The sequence below is a fragment of the Nannobrachium achirus genome (assembly GCF_963921795.1).
Source record: "Nannobrachium achirus genome assembly, chromosome: 21".
Classification (NCBI taxonomy): domain Eukaryota; kingdom Metazoa; phylum Chordata; class Actinopteri; order Myctophiformes; family Myctophidae; genus Nannobrachium; species Nannobrachium achirus.
Window position 1 is genome coordinate 15,238,246 of NC_137828.1, and position 22,311 is coordinate 15,260,556.

General features: G+C 40.8%; 1 protein-coding gene across 1 annotated transcript in view; it reads left to right on the top strand.

Annotated features, from left to right (window-relative positions):
• LOC308306609 (myosin heavy chain, fast skeletal muscle-like) overlaps positions 1 to 16,659 on the top strand; it is a gene marked incomplete at both ends in the record, with an annotated part of 56,519 nt that extends 39,860 nt beyond the window's left edge. The window contains 8 exons of the mRNA XM_080751648.1: positions 915 to 1,223; positions 2,260 to 2,463; positions 4,339 to 4,464; positions 7,543 to 7,713; positions 8,590 to 8,694; positions 9,076 to 9,171; positions 12,132 to 12,263; positions 16,648 to 16,659. Coding sequence (XP_080607774.1) covers positions 915 to 1,223; positions 2,260 to 2,463; positions 4,339 to 4,464; positions 7,543 to 7,713; positions 8,590 to 8,694; positions 9,076 to 9,171; positions 12,132 to 12,263; positions 16,648 to 16,659 — 1,155 coding nt within the window. The remainder of the gene's footprint in view (positions 1 to 914; positions 1,224 to 2,259; positions 2,464 to 4,338; positions 4,465 to 7,542; positions 7,714 to 8,589; positions 8,695 to 9,075; positions 9,172 to 12,131; positions 12,264 to 16,647) is intronic.
• Between the last annotated feature and the right edge of the window lie 5,652 nt (positions 16,660 to 22,311).

Sequence of the window (22,311 nt, forward strand, 5' to 3'; positions counted from 1 at the left end):
ATGCTGAAGGAAGCATGAGCTCAGTTCGGGGCTTTCTCCCTAGGTTGGCAGAGGGAGAGCAGAGCCCAGGATTACAGCTTAGGCAATTGGCACTGGATGAAAAAATGGGTTACAAAAGCATAGAGTGAGCAAAGCCCATGGACACAAACACCAGAGGGAGCTACAATGATCTCATTCCCCCCCAGATTTTCCCACAGGCCATCAGAACAATGCACTTTCTTTAACTGGTATTCTTTCCCAGTGTTTATCGTTTGCCGTTGTTCCCTATTGAGCTTGGCACATTTCCTGGGGCAAGCTGCAATGTAGTGCATTTGAAACTACATTGCAGTGCACATCATGGGGATCACCCCTGCTTGCGTCCTGTGAATTGTTTTATTGTTGTTTATTTTCTGTTTATTACGTCGCTGAGTGAGGTCAGCAGACAAAGTGACGTGAGTGAGATGAAAAAACCTGGGAGAAATGTGCCAGTCTCAACAGGAAACAATGGCAGGTCGTTTTACCATGTTTTTATTGGAGCTTCTCAGCGTGGGTTTTTCCCATGTTTGTTTGATTGATTGATTGATTGATTGATTGATTGATTGAAGACTTTATTAGACGTTTGCATAGAAAAAAGTACAGTTTCATGACGGTACAGTTCACTGGTACAAGGTCAACTAAAAGGAGATCCTAGAAAAGACTAAGCTTATTTCCATAGGAAACTATTGAAGTATCTCATATGACAGACAGATAGAACACAGTACTATGCAGTAGATATAGTAAAATAAATAAATAAATAAACAGTGCAAAAAGAATACAGAGTAGGTAAATACAAAGAAGGGTCAGGGCATTGAACAGTGCATCTAAGTGACACTAAAGTGACTCTGAATTCAATCAATCAATCAATCAATCAATCAATCAATCAAACCAATCGACAGGGCACTCTGGAGCACGAGGAGTCCAAGATCCTCCGCGTGCAGCTGGAGCTGGCCCAGGTCAAGGGCGAGGTGGACCGCAAGCTGGCGGAGAGGGACGAGGAGATGGACCAGATGAAGAGGAACAGCCAGCGGGTGCTGGAGTCCCTGCAGAGCACGCTGGACGCTGAGGTGCGCAGCAGGAACGACGCGCTCCGCGTCAAGAAGAAGATGGAGGGGGACCTGAACGAGATGGAGGTCCAGCTGAGCCACGCCAACCGTCAGGCCGCAGAGGCCCAGAAGCAGCTGAGGAACCTCCAGGGGCAGCTGAAGGTTTGGCCAAAGAGTTGTCGTACCGTACAATAGAGCTGTGTGGTTCTCAACCTTTTTCAGGCCGCGACCCCCAAAATAATCATGTTTTAACTGGGGACCCCCCCACCCTGACGAGCACTAAAGGAGTAGTTCACCCCCAAAATGACTTTTTTTCTATTGATTACTCATGCTATGGAGACTTGAGTTCAATAATATTTTTGAGTTTTTGTTGCATTCCTAAGACAATAATTTGATTACAATAAATGTACCCCCATTGATTCCGGATGGGGACCCAAATGCATTTGGGTCCCCATCCGGAATCAATGGGGCAGTAGCTAGCTACAAGTAGCTTGACTAAAATCATTTTTTTTTGTCTTAGCAATGTGACAAATACAAAAAAAATATTATTGAACTCAACTCTCCATGGTGTGAGTAATCAATAGAAAAAAAGTCATTTTGGGGGTGAACTACACCTTTAAGAGTTGAGGCATTACATTTCTTATAACACGGTTCTATTGTGAAAATAGCCGATCTACATGCTCACAACGCCTCGCATTGCGAGGCGTTGTGAGCATGTAGATCGGCTATTTTCACAATTTCTGTCTCTGATATTCGACTATTTGGCCAATGTTTAATTTGTCATTATAGAGGTATTAAAAAGTAAAATTTGCAGATACCCTCTATACACTTAAACTCTATGTAGGTTCGTTTTGAGAAAACAATTTTGCACACTGGGGACCCCCCCCAAAATAATTTGTCCCGACCCACAGGTTGAGAACCACTGCTGTAGAGCTGTCACGATTACAAATTCAAACTGACCATTAAATAACAATAACACAATAGATAATTGTGATTATGTCAAATAATTGCGATTATCTCGAATAATTGTGATTAGACGATTATATAATAATTGTAACAGGCCTAGTTGTACATAATATGTACTGATAAGTGACAGTTTTGGTTTCCACCCAACATAGAGGATATACTGTACAGTTGCCAGACGCTCCGAAATCTCTTTTTCTGTAATAACGAAAAACTCCAATGTGACTTATTTTAGGATGCCCAACTGCACCTTGATGATGCTCTCAGAGCCGAAGAAGATGCGAAGGAGCAAGCTGCCATGGTGGAGCGCAGGAACGCTCTCATGGCCGCTGAGATCGACGAGCTGAGATCGGCTCTGGAGCAGACAGAGAGAGGCCGCAAACTGGCTGAGCAAGAACTGGTGGAAACTAGTGAGCGTGCTGGACTGTTGCACTCACAGGTAAAAAATAAAATAACAAGATTGGCACTCCTTAAAGGTAGGGTAGTGATTTTCTTTCAGAACGGGTACACTATATTCTGTTTCATTATTTTATGCTTTTACTATTGAAAAATAGCAGATTTACAAGCTCACAGCGCGGCACCGAGTGCCGCGCTGCGAGCTTGTAGATCTGCTATTTTTGAAAAATCGTGAAAATTAGAATTTTGACCCGATTCTATAAGTGTCTTTTGAATCCTTCTAAGATTTTTGGAAAAACCCTATGTTTCTATGTCAGCAATCTGGCCAGCCATCGTCAAAGAAAAGGTCCTTTTCACTTAACTGGAGCTCAGTTCTGTTCTTGAGAGACTACTGTGTCAGTGGTTCTCAAACCTTTTCTGTTGCTCCACCTGCTCTACAAGCTCACAACATTACCGACCGCTGACGGTCGGTAATGTTCACTCTTTTAATTGCGATGGAGCGCGTTGCATTGTGGGACTCCGCTATCCAACAAAGATTTGCACTAATTTTCACGACTTTTTCAAAAATAGCAGATCTACAAGCTCGCAGCGCGGCACTCGAGATTGTATATCTGCTATTTTTCACTGGTTAAAGCATTCAATAATTCTAGGCCTAAACAGAAAATGCATTTTCAGGTCAGGGTACCAATTTTATCCAGGGTTGAGATTCTGAACCCTGAGTGATTGGATAAAACTTGAGAATTCAGACAAGATTAAACAAATGAAATTGGAAGTGATGACAGTAGGAAACGAGCAGACAAAATTGGAACACTATAACAATGAAGCTGATAAATACTGGCAACCCACCTGAAAATGTTTAACAAAAGCTGGAGAGACAGGGAGACCTCTGTTACTGAACACTCTAGCAATGACTACTATCAGATAATAGTGCTTTAACCTTTAAACCAGGGGTCTTCAACAGGGGGTCCTTAGAGTTACTACAGGGGGGGGGGGGGGGCGCCAAATCCTTGTGTGATAGGATAATTATTTTAAATGAACAACTAATTAACCCTCGCATCCCTATTCTGAGGAGAACTTTAGCCAAAAATAGCCGATCTAGATCTGCTATTTCTGGCAAATAGGTTTGGTGTAGAGGTTAGAAAAGAGCAGGTCAAATTGACTAAGTATCAACGATTTAAGTGGTTAAATGTCTGAAAAAACACATTAACACAAATCCAACATTGATGACAGTGCTGTCAATTCTATGAAAATCTGCAAAACAATTTTATACAATATGTATTGGGGGGTCCCTGCTTCATCTCTCTCTCTCTCTCAGCTAAGGGGTCCTTGGCCTGAAAACGTTGAAGACCCCTGCTTTAAACAAAACACTTTTTGTTTCCACCAAAGAATATCACTTATCCTACCTATATTGTGCACACAAGTGATGTATACTCAGTGATGGGCAGTAGCTAGCTACAAGTAGCTTAGCTACATAGCATAACTACATTTCTAAGTAGCGTAACGGAAACTAGCTATATTTCTCTGGGGATAGCTTGTAGTCTAGTTGAGCTGTATTTAATCAAGAGTAACTAGTAATGTAGCTTACTACATTTTCCAAGTAGCCGGGCCATCGCAGTCGGGATGAATAAATAAATAAATAGACCAGTCGTTACAATAGTGTCCCAAATAGTGAGGGGTATACATTTAATTTAAAGCCAGACAGAGGGTTTTCTGTTTCAATCTGTTTAGTAGTGTTGATGTAGCTATCCACTTTTGCCCTCTACTGTAGCTTGTAGTGTAACTTGCTTCATTTCTCTGGGGATAGCTTGTAGTGTAGTTGAGCTATATTTAATCAAGAGTAACTAGTAGGGTAGCTTAATATATTTTCCAAGTAGCTTGCCCATCATACTTACATTGTTATACTGAATGTTTATTTTAGAACACAAGCGTTTTGAACACCAAGAAGAAGTTGGAGGCTGACCTGCTTCAGGTCCAAGGTGAAGTGGATGACAGCATCCAAGAAGCCAGGAATGCTGAGGAGAAGGCCAAGAAAGCCATCACTGACGTGAGTTAGAATGTCCTCCTCTTATTAAGTGTGCCTGCCATGCAATGGCAAAACACTTATTGTACTCCCCCATACTTAATGATAATGATCCCACAAATTTCGGCACGTAATAACTGCCGCACAATTTACGCCACCGCCGCAATATATACATCAAAACGTGCGGCTCGGCCGGGAATGGTGTGCTATTACTTTTCTTTCCGATCCGCGTTACCATGGCAACGTAATTCGCAAAAAACTACGCGCAAAAACCCTCATTGACTTTGAATGGGGGACTCCGAAAAAAACCCAGAAACTTTGGCGCCACATAACTCTGCCGTACTTTTGCCTAGCAACGTGATTTAAACTTTAAAATGCACACACAACTTTGGTCTTTTTCCAGCCAATAGGGATGAGCTGTAATTGATTAAGCCCCGCCCCCTCTATAACAGGAAGTGCCCTTTGCCAAACAGGAAGTGCTTCTACATCTCATGAACCGTTTGTCGTACAGACTCGCGGCTGGTGTCATACATTTTTTTTTTCTCATAACATTTTTTTTTCTCAAAATTTTCTCAAAAAAAAAAATTTCTCGAATTTTTTTTTTCTCAATTTTTTTTTTTTCTCAATTTTTTTTTCTCAATTTTTTTTTCTCAAAACATTTTTTTTCTCAAAAAATTATTTTTTCTCAAAAAATTATTTTTTCTCAAAAAATTCTCAATTTTTTTTTCTTTAATTTTTTTTCTCAAAAACTTGCTTTTTCTCAATTTTTTTTTTCTCAATTTTTTTTTCTCAAATTTTTTTTTTCTCAAATTTTTTTTTCTCAATTTTTTTTTTCTCAAAATTTTTTTTTTCTCAAATTTTTTTTTCTCAAAGTGTTTTTTCCTCAAAAATTTATTTTTCTCAATTTTTTTTTTCTCAAAAAACTTTTTTTTTTCTCAAAAAACTTTTTTTTTCTCACAAAACTGTCGTTAAAGTGCGACCCGTGATAACGGCCAAAAATGCGCCAAAACGCCACTAATTAGTCGAAATGGCTGACTTCCTGTTTGGTTTCTGATTGGCTGCTGGCCTTGTGACGTGGGTAGAGCTGCGAGGGCCCGGTCATCGCTGCTTGCAGCTTTAATTCATTAATCGTCCATGACCTTAATTGGGGCCTATTTCGCCAAACAGGAAGTGCCCCTCACCAAACAGGAAGTGACCCTTGATCTCGTGAACCGTTTGTCATACAGACACGCGGGTTGCGTCAAATGACAAGATTAAGAGTCCTTAAACTTAATTGGGGCCTATTTCGCCAAACAGGATGTGCCCCTCACCAAACAGGAAGTGACCTGTTTTCTCGTGAACCGTTTGTCGTACAGACATGTGGGTGGTGTCATATGAAGAACAATAATGTTAAAGTTTATGCAAAAAAATGCTAATGTTAATAACGCTAATGCTAACACCAACCGCTACACAAGGTTGCACAGACTTAGCGAGCTGCAGGCACACTTAAAATTTCTTAGAAATTTTCTTTTCTAGTTCTGTGTTGTTATTACACGGCTTGGTTGAATGCTTGATTCTGATTGGTCAATCGCAGAATTTGAGTTACAAACGTTCGCTTTGAAAATACATTTATTCAAAGATTTGCACACATTTCACGACTTAAAAAAAAATAGCAGATCTACAAGCTCGCAGCGCTGTGAGCTTGTATATCTGCAATTTTTCACTGGTTAAAGCATTCAAAAATCTAGGCCTAACAGATCGCTCCAGTCTATATCAGACCGATGCCTAATCAACGGCTCAGAGCACCTGCTGCACTGCGTGAATGTTGTGCCGTATCCAACGTGACAGCCATGTAAACAAACACACAGTGACGTTTACAACTAAACGTTGCTCTCAAGAATGTTTTTTAAAGATATTAGAAGTGATAAATAGACATAGAAATAGACGATGCAGTAACAGAAAATGGATTCTATTTGATCAACTTGTGTTTTTCCCGAGGCGACCGTGCAGTCTTTCACTGCACGGAAATACTTTGTTTTGTTTTTAGTTTTTAATTCATTTTTTTTTATATGTTTTTTGAAAGGGCAACTGAAAATCTAAATGTAGGAAACAAAAACCAAAGGGACCCATAAAAATGACCCACAAATGGGTCCCCGACCCAGTGTTTTGGAAACCCCTAGGGGGTCCTTAGAGTTACTACAGGGGGGCCGCCAAATCTTTGTGATAGGATCATTCTTATAAATTAACAACTTGAAACCTCGCATCCCTATTCTGTGGAGAACTTTAGTCAAAAATCGCAGATCTACGAGGCGTTGAGAGCTTGTAGGTCGGCTATTTTCGGGGGTTTGGTGTAGAGGTCAAAAAGAGCAGACCAAGTACAGGGTGAAAGGTCAAGTTAACTAAAAACACGAATCCAACATAGACTGATGACAGTGCTGTCAAACAAGTCTATGAATCTATCTATGAAATCGATGAAAATCTGCATCACACATTTATACAATTATGTAGAGGGGGTCCCTGCTTCAATGCTCTCACAGCTAAGGGGGTGCTTGGCCTGAAAACGTTGAAGACCCCTGCTCTAGTGTAATAATATTTACATACACAATAAATACAAAATCCTACTGTAGGCTAGGGCATTCACGAATAGTGATTTTTAGTATTCGAATTATTTAACCTCAAAGTATTCGAATAGTCGAATATTCGACAGGACTGGCCAAACTGTCAAATATTAAGTAAACAAGAGGCGAACATTGTGAAAATAGCCGATCTACATGCTCACAACGCCTTGCGTTGTGAGGCGTTGTGAGCATGTAGATCTGCTATTTTCACAATATTCATCTGCGGAACCGATTCACATTAAATGTAATACCTACAATTCCAAGTGCTAGTCAGGGTGGGGGTCCCCAGTTAAAATATGTTTATTTTGGGGGTCACAGCATAAAAAGGTTTGGGAACCATTGACAACTCATTCTTATGACTTCCTATGTAGCCAAGCTTTATAAATTATATATTTTTTAAAGAGAGAAAAAAAGCGAATATTCGACTTCGGTGAACAACGTTGAATAGTGACTTTGATACTCGAATATTCGAATATTCAAATATTTGGTGAATGCCCTACTGTAGGCTGCCATGATGGCCGAGGAGCTGAAGAAAGAGCAGGACACCAGTGCTCACCTGGAGAGGATGAAGAAGAACCTGGAGGTCACAGTGAAGGACCTGCAGCACCGTCTGGACGAGGCTGAGAACCTGGCCATGAAGGGAGGCAAGAAGCAGCTCCACAAACTGGAGGCCAGGGTAAGGAACTTTACATTTTGTTTTCATTTTGATCATAACTGAACGTCAAGTCTCCAGGTTGACTTCAGAACATGACACTGATTTACTATGGCACATTAGTCAGGGGGGTCAATTGGGTGTGGCAGGGGTATGCAGCTGCCATACCTTGGGTCCAGCAGGGGAAATAAAAGTTACTTTTAAATATAAATCCATGAATGTCTCTTTGTCTATCTGTGCTGGTTATTATGTTGTTAAATTACAGTAAAATAACTACAAATGCAAAATGTAACAAAATGGTCACTTTAACAAGGTATTATAATTATATTCTCCCCATCTTGACAGAATGCTATATTCCCAGGTTCCGCAGGTCAGCTGCACAGGTGCAATTCATTATTGTTAATTGTGGACCATTTACTAACATGCCAAGTTTAGCTGCACTTGAACAACCATTCCAGGCTGCCATATCCAGCCCAAGAAACCGTAGAAACCTATGTAAAAAAAAAAAAAAAAGAAAACGTTTTTTTTTTTTCTTTTTCTTTTTTTTTTTTTTTTCCAGAAATTGTGAAAATAGCCGATCTACATGCTCACAACGCCTCTCAGCGTGAGGCGCTGTGAGCATGTAGATCTGCTATTTTCACAATATAACCATGTTATACAAAATGTAATGCCTCTTATCCACGAGGACTCCCATCTTTGCCATACCCTAGCCTTTGCTGAACTGACGCCACTGACATTAGTAGTCCAAGTAGTAGCGGTTCTCAAATGCTTTATTTGCAAGGACCACCATCACTCTGAGAGTGTACAAATGGAAGAGTTACAGACCGGTTAAGCTCATTCAGGGCTAGCTCTTTGTGTTTCTAGTGATATTGTCCACTCATTTATGATTAAATCCTAAAGGTGCGTGAACTGGAGGCCGAGGTTGAAGGCGAGCAGAAGCGCGGAGCAGAGGCTATCAAAGGCGTCCGCAAATATGAGCGCAGGGTGAAGGAGCTCACCTACCAGGTACTGTGTCATGTCGCACCAAATTCTGGGCCTTGGGTACTTTAACTATTGAAAAATAGTAGATATACTAGCTCACAGCGCGGCACCGAGTGCCACGCTGCAAGCTTGTAGATCTGCTATTTTGAACATTTGTGCAAGTCTTTGAATATTTCAAATCCTTCCTAAGGTTTTTTGAAAAATCTATGTTTCTATTCAGTGGTGCTCAAACGTTTTCATGTGAAGGACCCCCAAAATGATATGGATTTGGCCACGGACCCCCATCTCTAAATATTTAGTTCCAGGGACGCCCCTGGTCATTGTGTTCACTTCGTGCCACTGACAGAATGAATAGCTTGCGTCGTCACACACAACTCATGCTTCATCGTTTCACTCTCACTTCAGACTGACGAGGACAAGAAGAATCTGGCCAGGCTTCAGGACCTGGTGGACAAGCTGCAGATCAAGGTGAAGGCCTACAAGAGGCAGGCTGAGGAAGCGGTAAGGAATACATCGATTGAATACTTTATTAGTCAGAAATGTAAACAGCAAAGGTACAGTCATACTACATACAGTACACGTAGCCCTTGCCTATACGCTCAATGACCATACATGTTTTAGATAGCTCACCTCCAGTGACGCTCTGACAGAGCCGTCGGCAAATGAATAGACCGCGTTTTCTCAGACCCTACGAGCGCTCAACTTGAGTCAAAATAAACACAACTACTTCACTACTCACCAAACCAAAGGTAGTTTTGCGTTGTTGAAAGTCTATTCTCCACGGTGGTGTGCCCCTCAGCACCCCACCCAATCTGCAAAATACACTATTTTTGGCATGAAATAAAGTGCATCCAACTCGACCGCCGCTTATTCCGGGTTGTGAACCATTGTATCTGCGGTGGCCGCTGGGTGGTGCTCTGCCATCATATTAACTTATTGTATCGTGATTTTGTATATTAATCAGAAACAAACTAACAACAAATCGTTAATATGATGACGGAGCAAGCACTGCACAGATAGCAAGTCAAGGTTGCAACCTGACTTGAATATCGTTACCGTGGATGTAATCAATCCAGTTACTGTAGCCCTTCTAATTAATCCTTTTGGGGGTGTTGAAGTTACAGTATCATCTGCCCATTTGTCAATTTGGTCAAAACGACCGAAACGTCGCTTTTAATGATGGAACCTGCAAGTGGCAGTGTGAGGGTATATTTCTTCACTTCATTCATTCAATTTGGTCAAAAGAAATTGGTTGAACAGAACTCATATTTTGGGACCATCACTCCATTGTTTACAATGGTTTGTAATGCAGGCTGCCACCCCATGTGGTCATGTGATCCAAGATGGCCACGTTGTGAATAAGGTCTATTGCTATGCATTTGATGTATTGATGTTGATGTATTACCTTGCTTATTGTAAGTCGCTCTGGATTAAGAGCGTCTGCTAAATGCCTAAATTGTACATTGTACATTCGGGCAAAAAAATTAAGGGGATAGTCCGGGAAAAATGGGGGTGAACGTGGATTCGCCTGTAAAAGTTTTTTTCTCAACTGATTCTTGTAGCTTGGGGTCACCTCTTAAGGATTCAAGAGGATGACCAGTGATATCCATTGAGCATTTTTTATTATTAACCCCTTAATGCCTGAAACATGGGCTCCCATTGACTTTCTATACAGGAGGAAAATACCCAGAAAAAGATTATTTTTCGGGGTATTTAAGGAGGATCTGAGGGGTCTAACTAGGGGTTTGTCATGATGCTGAATCCATTGCAGGCATTTGTTTTGCACAAAAAACATTCTGTGGGCTAGAAATAGCCTCAGAAAACAATACACGTATGGGTGAGTATTCATGTTAGTCGGAGGCCTTAGGGTTTTTTTTCTCGTGCTAATCAGTCTAAAAGTGCAACATTTTGCACAGATGTAGCTCAGGGCTTGCTCTAATGATTTAGCTAGGGCGCCCGAGTCTGCGACATTCGGGGTCGCCACAGCGGCCAAATCAAGTTGGGCTCCCATCGACTTTAGTGATGAAAAGTGATGAGTCATCACTTTTCAGAGTTTTGTGGGTGTTGTGGTGACCCCGAAGGTCGCCGACCTAGCTAAATCATTAGAGCATGCCCTGAGCTACATCTGTGCAAAATTTTGCACTTTTAGACTGATTAGCACGAGAAAAAAAAACCTAAGGCCTCCGACTAACATGAATACTCACCCATACGTGTATTGTTTTCTGAGGCTATTTCTAGCCCACGGAATGTGTTTTGTGCAAAACAAATGCCTGCAATGGATTCAGCATCATGACAAACCCCTAGTTAGACCCCTCAGATCCTCCTTAAATACCCCGAAAAATAATCTTTTTCTGGGTATTTTCCTCCTGTATAGAAAGTCAATGGGAGCCCATGTTTCAGGCATTAAGGGGTTAATAATAAAAAATGCTCAATGGATATCACTGGTCATCCTCTTGAATCCTTAAGAGGTGACCCCAAGCTACAAGAATCAGTTGAGAAAAAAACTTTTACAGGCGAATCCACGTTCAGCCAAAAATCACCCTTTTTTTCCCGGACTAGGATAGTTAACCCAAAATATACCTTTTTTCTATTGATTACTCACCGCATGGAGACTTGAATTCATGGGTGTTTTTTATTTTTAATTTTTTTGTCGCATTCCTAAGACAATAATTTGATGACCAGCAGTGGTTTCCTATGGAGACACAAATAGCCTGCTTTGTTCTCCTCAAATTATTGGCATACAAAAAGAATATCCATGAATTCAAGTAGTCTCCATGCAGTTAATGAATGGGGAAAAAAGTCATTTTGGGGGTGAACTATCCATTTAACACAAAAAAGTGCTAGAGTCAGTCATGTCTGCGTTGAGCTCGACGTGCTGGAATTACGTCCACTGCTATGTCAGCCAGCCAGGCACGCAGCGATGAGCTGTTGGACGCGCTGCATATTGGTCCCAGCCGCTACCACACTTTTAACCCAGTTAGACCAGGAACGCATTATTACTTTAACCATTATTCTATGCTTTAACTGTTAAAAAATATCAGATCTACAAGCCCACAGCGTGGCACCGAGTGCCACGCTGCGAGCTTGTAGATCTGCTATTTTTGAAAATTTGAAGTAAATATTTTTGACCCGATTCTATAAATGTCTCCTAAGTCCTATGTCAGTGGTGCTCAAACTTTTTCATGTCAAGGACCCCTAGAATGATATGTATGTGGCCACATACACCCATGTCAAAATATTTAGTTCCCGGGACCCCCCAGAAGCAAAATTTGAGTTCCAAATGTTCGCTTTAAAAATACATATATTCAAAGATTTTTTTTACACGTTGTCACGAGCAGATCTACAAGCTCACAGCGGTGCCGCGCTGTGAGCTTGTATATCTGATATTTTTCAATGGTTAAAGTATAAATTAATTCCAGGGTTAGACTGCTCTTTTGAAGCATCTCTACTCATAATTCCAGGAGGAACAGGCCAACATCCACCTGTCCAAGTGCAGAAAGACTCAGCACGAGCTGGAGGAAGCTGAGGAGCGCGCCGACATGGCTGAGGCCCAGGTCAACAAGATGAGAGCTAAGACCCGCGATGCTGGCAAGGTACCAGGCCTGTCATTTATTTATTTTAGGGGCAAGGCCTTTAGTGTTGTAAAATCTTTGAGGGCACAAAGGCCAAATGCCAGGGCAGGAAAGCTGTCAAATAAGACAAGATCTTAGTCCATTGAAATAATTAATTGAATTTAACCCATTTAGAACGGGTACACATTATAGTGTATTATTATTTTATGCTTTAACTATTGAGCTTGTAGATCTGCTATTGTCTTTTGAATCCTTTTTAGATTTTTTTTTTGAAAAACCTATGTTTCTATGTCAGCAATCAGGCTATCAGCTAGCTATCGTCAAAGAAAAGGTCCTTTTCACGTAAATGGAGCTCAGTTAGTCTGTTCTTGAGAGACTACTATGTCAGTGGTTCTAAAACTTTTTCTTGTGAAGGACCCCCAAAATGATATGTATTTGGCCACGGACCCCCATCTCAAAATATTTAGTTCCAGGGACCCCCAGGAGTAAAATTTTAGTTACAAACATTCGCTTTAAAAATACATATGTTCAAAGATTTGCACACATTTTCACGACTTTTTCAAAAATAGCAGATCTACAAGCTCGCAGCGCGGCACTCGGTGCCGCGCTGCGAGCTTGTATATCTGCTATTTTTCACTGGTTAAAAATAGCAGATATAATTCTAGGCCTTAAGGGTTAAGGATGATCCATGCTAAGCCCTGCACCAATCAAATTCACTGGATTGGTTAAAGATGGGGACTTGGGGGAGTTGTGAATTACAATTACAACAAGAAAAAGTCCTGAATTCAAAATGTACTTGAGTAAAAGTACAAAAGTATTGGTTTCAAAATGTACTTAAAGTACCGAAAGTAGAAAGTATGCAGAATGTCCAATTTCACTCGTTTTCAAATGTACAAAATGTATACAACTCTTTTGAAAATAGCAGATCTTCAAGCTCACAATGCGTCGCATCGCGGCACATTGGTATAACTTAGTATAACTAAAGTTGTAACTACGGTATATTGGAGTAAAAGTATAATAGCCTAGTTGTCTCTGAGATGTAGTGGGGTAGAAGTAAAGGTATTGGAAATTTGAAATACTCAAGTAAAGTACAAACACATCAACATTGTACATTACACCGCTGCATGATGCAATGTGACATTATGTAGTTTATCATTTATTTAAGATTTAGATAAAAATGAACGTTGAATGTAGTCTAAAGCTATATATTCATCTTTTCACAGGGAAAAGAAGCCTCTGAATAATGTCTTCAATTAAACCCAGCATATCGTCACTGTCTGGCCAAAACTCCATTTTTGAGGTTTTTGATTTTTTTTTTTTGGCATAAATCAGGGATATGGACCATCCTTTACAGCTGAGTGTTTAAAATAATATTGAACCAATGGAAAGTAGTAAAAAGGGCTTGGGACAAAACCCCTAACTCCACACGATTGGCCCTCTCTTTTTTTCATAAATATGTGCTATTGAACACCCTTTACGTCTGTGTGTTGGTTAAAATAATATTGAACCAATGAAAAGTAGCAAAAAGCCCTTAGGTCAAAACCCCCTAACTCCACATGATCTAATTTCCCAAAAATGATTTTTTTTGAGTTCGGAGGTTTCGGCCCGACAGCAGAGATATACAATTAATGTCATAAAATATGACATATTTGTATTCAATAAAGATAACAAAAGAAAAGGGTATTTTGTTGTTTGTTATAGTCATTACTTGGTATTGTCAATCACTTTTTATTGTCATGCGTCCACTGCGTAAACCCATTGCATTGATAAACAATCTTATACTTGATCTTAGCAGTTTTCAAGAAGGGGGTCCCCAAATTATTTTGGAGGGTCTCCAGACAGATGATTAACTTGATGTGCAACATTGTTTTCTCACTCAACAATGAACAAACCAACATAACGTTTAAGTGTATAGAGGGTAACTGCACATTTATAAAGTGACAATTGAAGGACTTTTTAATACCTCTAAAATGACAAATTAAACATTGGCCAAATTGAGGCAGAAATTGTGAAAATAGCTGATGCCTCAACTCTTAGTGTTCGTCAGGGTGGGGGGTCCCCAGTTAAAATGGTTATTTTGGGGGGTCCCCAGTTAAAATATGATTATTTTGGGGGTCAAGGCCTGAAAAGGTTGAGAACCACTGCTTTAAATGGTAGCCATTTAAAACCCCTTGCTGTAGCACCACATTGCCAGATGGGGGCATTATAGTCATGTTTTTAAGCGGCCACACATGGGCAACATATGGCCTGAGGGCCAGTCCCTAACCCTGGACCATCTCTGTCCAGGCGCGTGACTTCCTCAAAGGAAAACGGAACATAAAAGGCAGCAGATTAAGCAGCAAATTAATATTTTTGTCAAAATGTATATTTAATGGCAATTTGAGTCCATAACAGCATTGCAATCACTACAGTATGTATTCAAATGGTAAATATCAAATGTTTATAATTGTGAATGAGTCTGCCTTGGGTCCAAAATGTAAAATACTGCAATGGTGTCTCGTCATCAGTGACCTAAGTGTTGCATATAACATAAGTGTTGCATATAAGACAACTGGCTAATTTAAGAGATGATCTACTTTATGAAGTTGGTCCACCACATTCATTCAGTTTTTTAAGCTTAAAGGCAGATAAAAAAATATCTTTCTCTATTCAAGTGGATGGTAAGATACAGATAAAAAATATCTGTCACAGATATTTTTTTATCTGTATCTTACCATCCACTTGAATGGAGAAAGATATTTTTTATCTCTTTATCTGGCCCAGTGGGAATGGGCCTTAACTGGCAACTGCTGATAAAAACACGACTTATTGACAAAAGGAATTAATAGTCACACTATTGCAGGTTACATTAAAGTTACAGTAAATTTGTAATAAAAGAAAAAAAGAGTCTGCACACCAAATTGCTGCTCCCAATATACGGTTTACTTTACTTCAGTGGCGTCAGTTCAGCAAAAGCTAGGGTATGGCAAAGATGGGAGTCCTCATGGAAAAGAGGCATTACATTTTGTATAACATGGTTCTATTGTGAAAATAGCAGATCTACATGCTCACAACGCCTCGCGCTGCGATGCGTTGTGAGCATGTAGATCGGCTATTTTCACAATGTCTTAAAAAAAACTGGTGTTTTACAGTTTTTTACACAGGTTTCTACGGTTTCTTGGGCTGGATATGGCATTTTTCCCCCTGGACCCAGGGTATGGCAGCTGCATCCCCTTGCCATACCCAATTGACGCCCCTGCACGAGGGCTCAACTTCAGTCAAAATAAACAAAACTAGGCCTACTTCGCTACTCACCTAACCACTCACCTTAATGTAGTTTTGCGTTGTTGAAAGTCTACTCTCCGCGGTGGGAAACCTCAATCTTAGCACCCCACCCGCTCTGTAAAATACATTATTTTTGTCATGAAATAAAACTCATCCAACTTAGTCTTGCGTGGCCAGGCTGTTGACTCCGCGATTGGCAAATTCACGATTTTTTCTAAAATAGCAGATCTACATGCTCGCAGTGCAAATTTTAAGGTATTTAAACAGGCTAGTATAATATATAAGACCCTAAATGGCCTATGGCCACCTCCCCTAAGGGAATTCATCAAAAGGAAGCCTGATAGAGGACTCAATACGAGGGCAATCGCTAGAGGAGACTGCGAAGTGCCGCACCGGGCAACCACTTTTGGAAAAAACACCCTTTCAGTCCAGGGCTGTTCAATCTGGAATGACCTACCTCTATTAATAAGAGACTGTTTGTCATTTACATCCTTCAAGTTTAACAAAAAAAAATGGTTATTTGACAATCAAACGTGTGACCATGTATAGTCTAAATAGTCTTAATAGTATAACACATGTAGGCCTATGTATAGTATAGTTTTTAATCATCCTTTTTGCGAATGTAGGGCTCTTATTGTTGGAATAGTATAGTACTTGTTTGTATGTGTTTTAGGTGTCTTTAGGTGTTGATTTAAGTTTGTTGTTGTTGGTATATGTTTTGTTTTGTGTTTCATGTGGGGACTACGGATTGAATTTAGCATTCTTGCTTTGTCCGGTATATTTACATTGCTTATGTAATGTCCATTAATATACACTGTCCCGTCCAAAAAAAAAAAGAATTTGCTTGTATATCTGCTATTTTTCAAAAATCTAAGCACAAAATGATGCGTAATAATGCGTTCCCAGTCTAAATGGGTTAAACCCCCTCCCCGCCTATGAAGAACATTCATGGGGGGGGCCCGCAGTGAATCCTTGTACCCAGGGCCCGGAATTTGGTGCCACACCCATGTTAGATGGTATTACTTTCATAGACTGGCTTATCAGTTGTTGCATGTTCTATAACAACTTTATTTTTATGTCAATGTGGACAAATTGTGAAGGCGCTGTCATTTAAATTCCTGGGTTGATTTGTGTTTCCCAGTCCGCCCGGTGAAAACAACATAATTGACTCAAGGCATTAGCATGATTAAAACATTAACGTGCATATTTTAGCAAGATCATTTTCTACAGGATTACTGTCTGTGACAATGGCTTGGTTCAGGTTGGAATTGGAGAGGAACAGATGTATCTTTGAAAGGGGTAGCTTCTCATTTGTATCCTCTGAGATACTGATCTCTATTAGGGCATTCACCAAATATCAGAATATTCGAATATTCGAATATAAGTCACTATTCGACGTTGCTCACCGAAGTCGAATATTCGCTTATTTTTATTTTTCTATTGTTTTCTCTTTAAAAAATATAGTTTGTAAAGCTTGGCTAGATAGGAAGTCATACGAATGAGTTGTCATTGCCCCTGGTGGATGAATTTGTTAATGCTCTATACCAGGGGTTCTCAAACCTTTTTAGGCCGCGACCCCCAAAATAAACATATTTGAACTGGGGACCTGGAATTGTAGGTATTACATTTAAAGGGACTCAGTTCCGCAGATAAATATTGTGAAAATAGCCGATCTACATGCTCACAACGCCTCACAACGCGAGGCGTTGTGCGCATGTAGATCGGCTATTTTCACAATGTTCGCCTCTTGCTTACTTAATATTTGACAGTTTGGCCAGTCCTGTCAAATATTCGACTATTCGAATAATTTGAGGTCGAATAATTCGAATACTAAAAATCACTATTCGTGAATGCCCTAATCTCTATATCTGTGGTTTTCAACACTTTTCATATCAAGGTCCACTATTTTGATAGAGATTGTGAGACCCAAAACTTATATTTTGTTGTTGTTTGATAGGCCTAAGATATATATATTTTTAATTAGTTGGTACCATAGGAGAGATAACAAGCAAACGTTGATCAAAATAACAATTCTTCTACATTCTCAATTGTGTAGAGTTCTTGTAAATCGTAAATCAATAATTTAACTCTTGAGAGCATAAAATGAAACCAAATGGCAAGGTCCATTTGGTTTCATTATACGCTCGCAAGAGTTAAAGATCAATAATGGTCTATTTGGTTACCATGGTTGCCAGATCCACCATTTAGCTGGGGACCACCTGGAATCCCTTCAAGGACCACTGGTGGTCCCCGGACCACTCGTTGAGAACCACTGAGTCCACTTTTCCACTAGTCCACTACTGTTAGTATGAGAGAATGATAGGCCTTTGAACGATTCGTTTATTTCTGCCATCTGGCATATACAACACTGTTTCTTATGCCCACTGCATATGCAACTAGAATATGCAGTGTGGGTCATGATGACCGAAAGAATAAGGTCGCAGGTGCAAGCGCCAGTCTCGTAAACTGCAGGACCGATCAGCTCCTTTTTGTTTTTAATTCAGACTGCCACTTGAAAAGCTAGTCGGGGGATATCTTAAAAAGTCCTGGAATAAATTCCTTACCAAAACATTTCTTCACCAATGTGTTTGTAAAGGTGTCTAGTAACACATCCCACAAAGACTGAAATTCAGTTTCCCTAGGAGAATCCGTTACAGCTGATTAAAGTTGGTGTCCCATTATATATACAGGATAAAACACACCAAAATAAATATGCTTTAAGTAGCATGTGAGGGGACAAACTAGGGTTTTTTCATGATTCTGAATCAATTGCAAGCATTTGTTTTGCACGAAAAACATTCCTTGGGCTAAAAATGCCCCCACAAAAATATGGTTTAGTGATGATGGTTTTAGTGGTGATTTCAAAGTTTTGGGGGAGCCGCCTTCACCCCAAGGAATGTTTTTTGTGCAAAACAAATGGTTGCAATGGATTCAGAATCATGAAAAAACCCTAGTTTGTCCCCCCACATGCTACTTAAAGCATATTTATTTTGGTGTGTTTCATCCTGTATAGTTAATTTAATGGGATCCCAACTTTCAGCAGCTGTCACAGATTCTCATAGGGAAACTGAATTTCAGTCTTTGTGAGATGTGTTACTAGACATCTTTACAAACACATTGGTGAAGGATTTTTTTTGGTAAGGAATTTATTCCAGGATATGACACTATTTCTGAAAATATCCCCCAACTAAGCATACAAATCAATTACCAAACTAAGAGGAAATTAAATGGAACCCTCTCCCACGTCATTCTAAATCTCTCAGTTTCTGAAATATGTCCAATTATGTCATTTTGACCTGCCATGCTGCCACACACATGGAAATATAACACCCAGTCAGAGATTAATGTTCTTAATCTCTCGAACATACTTTCTGTTTCAATAGTGCATGCTTGCTGTTTCAGGTCGCCATGACATTAGGACCAATCTTGTGTGTGTGAGTGTGCGTGCGCGTGTGTCCATGTGTGCACACTTGTGTTCTTTCACCTTCATGAGCATTAATCACTTAAACCCTCTAATACAGGGCTACTCAACTTAAGATGGCTCAGGAGCCGGGGAAAACATTTGGCTCTTTTACATCACCCCCTCCCAAATCTGATACAGTAGAAATATTATTAAAAACCTTCGGAATTGGCCATGAAGCTTCGGCATATTACACCATGCTTCGTGAAGCATCTGATACCACTATGCACGCGCTTAAGATCCCGTGGGAAAGAGATCTTGGGGTGACAATTTCGGACAGGGACTGCGTCAGAATTCTTGGGAATCTCAAGAAAATGTCAACAGAACTACGTACTAGACTGATTCAATTTAAAATATTCAATAGGATTTACTGGACTCCTTCGAGACTGTTTAGAGTAGGCCTCTCTGAAAGTCCTGAATGTTGGAGGTGCAAGGATGGGGACGGTACGTTAGTACACATGCTCTGGAGCTGCGCTAAGGTCCATTCATGAGAGGCTGCAGAGGATAACCGGCCTGACTATCCCTTTCAATCCCAGCCTGTTTATTCTGGGAGACCCCAACACACTGTCTGATATTGCCCCCCTTCTGGCCGAATGGATTCAGACCGCTCTTATGTTAGGCAGGAGGCTCTTGGTCAAGGATTGGAAAGCACACGAAAAAAATTACAAATTTGAAACTTGGAGATGCGAGGTTTCTGCCCGACATTGACGATTTACTTTGTTGGCCGACCAGCCCCCAAAATGGAACGAAGGCCGACATTTTATTTTTATTTTTTTTTCCTAATGGCCGGCCTGGACCGGCCGGGAATGAACCGGCCATTCGGGAGTTGTCCCACTTTTCCCAATGGCCAGCACGTCCCTCCCTGCCGTCACGTGACCCATTGGTTTCTATCAAAAATTACGCTTTTTTTTTTGCCCTCGTATGGGTGTCGCCACACCCTGTAGACAATATGCCTTCCGGTGTGTTCCAAGATTTCTAGCGGAAGTGCTGCCTTTAACGGTTTACATTGTTTACATTCCCCAGTGAAAAAACTAAAATAGATTGTAGCTCTTAACACACTCTTAAGTGTAACATTGCTTGAATCAATGTTTTTGTTTGTATATTGTTTATTGCGAGCGCAACCGACGGAGCAGGAGACGTAGACCAGAGTTAATTTCGTGCAGGGAATACGTTTGCAGGAACACCGCACCGTGAAAAAAATACAGCTTCCGGTGAAATTCCTACGGCGGAAGTTGAACGCTTTCTGCCTTCTATTGTCACCAGGCTTTTCTCTTCGGAGATGAGTAAAGCCTGGCTACGCGAGGCTAGTGTCGCCATCATTGTATTAATGGAACCTAGGGAATGCTATTGGCTGCCAACGGTCACGTGCAACCGCAGGGATACTTGGGAGAATGTCTTGAGCTTGCCGAAGATAAAGCACATCACAAAGAAGACGCGTCGGATCAGAATCATCGCAAGATAGCCACGCCCCTCCTAAAGCACACCCTGCTTTAACATCAATTATAAATATCATGGTGATTTTGAAACGAGGCTTTAAACTAGCGACAGGAACCATAACAGTATTTATGACAATGTTTATTAAGGCAAGAAAATCAAATGTAAAGTTCGGGTGAAAACGGAGAACATGTTGCTTTTGGTACCAGAACAGCGCAACTAGCGGCCAATCGTAGGAACGCTTAGTTCCGTGTTTGCTTCATGTTAAATCTGGAGACCTGGCCCCCTGATGTAGAGACATTCTCTGCGGTTAAACATGGTTAAGTGTAGAACGGTGTCATATTTACACAAATTTAAATTGCAGCGTATGTCACGAGCCCTGGGCAAGTGGGCATAGAAAAGGTAGCCTATTACCGTATACAGTGTGCAGTGCAGATGACATTAATTGAATGCAGCAAAAGCCAGCAGCAGTCTCATGACAGTGCAGAGATGACAAGGTAAATAGCTAAACATCCAAATAAAGTTAAACAATCATCTGATTTGTTTGGAAATGTTTTTCTCCACTGTGTTGTGGTTACCTAGATCAGTAATTCTCTTAACTTTTGAATTTCAAGGACTCCCATAACTCACTGAGTTACCTGTAAGGGCCACTGAGAACCACTCTTCAGGGATGTCGCACCAAATTCTGGGACTGGGTAAAGGGATCACTGCGGGCCCCCCATGAGCTTTAACTATTTTGTGCTTTGACTATTGAAAAATAGCAGATATACAAGCTCACCACTTGGTGCCACGCTGTAGATCTAGAGCTTGTAGATTTATAGATTCTTTGAATATTTCAAATCCTTCTAAGGTTTTTTGAAAAACCTATTTTTCTACGTCAGTGGCGCTCAAACCTTTTCATGTGAAGGACCCCCAAAATGATATGTATTTGGCCACGGACCCCTATCTCAAAATATGTATAGTTCCACGGATGTCCCAGAAGCAAGAAGAGTTACAAATGTTTGCTTAAAAAATACACATTTTCACGACTTTTCAAAAATAGCAGATCTACAAGCTCACAGAGCGGCACTCGGTACCGCGCTGTGAGCTTGTATAACTGCTATTTTTCAATAGCTAATGTATAATATAATCAAGGCCCCTCCACCGTGGGCCCTTGTAAAGCCCTTTGCACACAGGCGCGTTTATCCGCACGGATAAAACGGACAATTTCATTTTTTAAAAAGAAAACAATGATTCTCTACGACCTCATGCACACCGGATCCGAATTAGCCGTGCAACGAGTGGCTGCGGCCGTGCGTTTTTTTCTCGATCGAACCCAGTTCGATTCGTGCGTCGTGTCGCATGCGGTAAAAAACTCATCACTCCTTTTATGACTCCTTTTGGGATCCGCAGCGCTGATTCCGCACAGCATTGCACACCAAATCCAATGTGTTTTATTCACGCAGCAAACGGAACAAACGCAACTGTGCTGTGTGCAAAGGGCTTAACTCAGTCCCACTTCCCCCCCTTTGTGACGCCCCTGTGTCTCTTTATAATTTTCATCTACGGTCAACATTTTTCGTCGTAGTTTTAGTAGACGAAATCAAGACTGACCAACACAAACACACAGTGCTCATTAATAAACGCTATGCTCCAGAGAGTTTAGACATCAGGGGTGTATCGCGTTACCTGACTTCTTACAGGGGTCATTTCCTCCCCAGGGGATTGAGTGAGCTAATAATACAGACTCAAAGCTCCTTAGATTCCAATCAATTAAGACCGAGGAACTTAACACCATGCCTGCTGATTAAAGCAAGGCTGCGAACCGCAAGCTGACGCAGTCATTTTCATGTCGAAGATCTCCCTATAATGTCTTGCAGATGCATGCCCTGCCATATGTAACGCGCACGCACGCGCGCACACACACTAGGG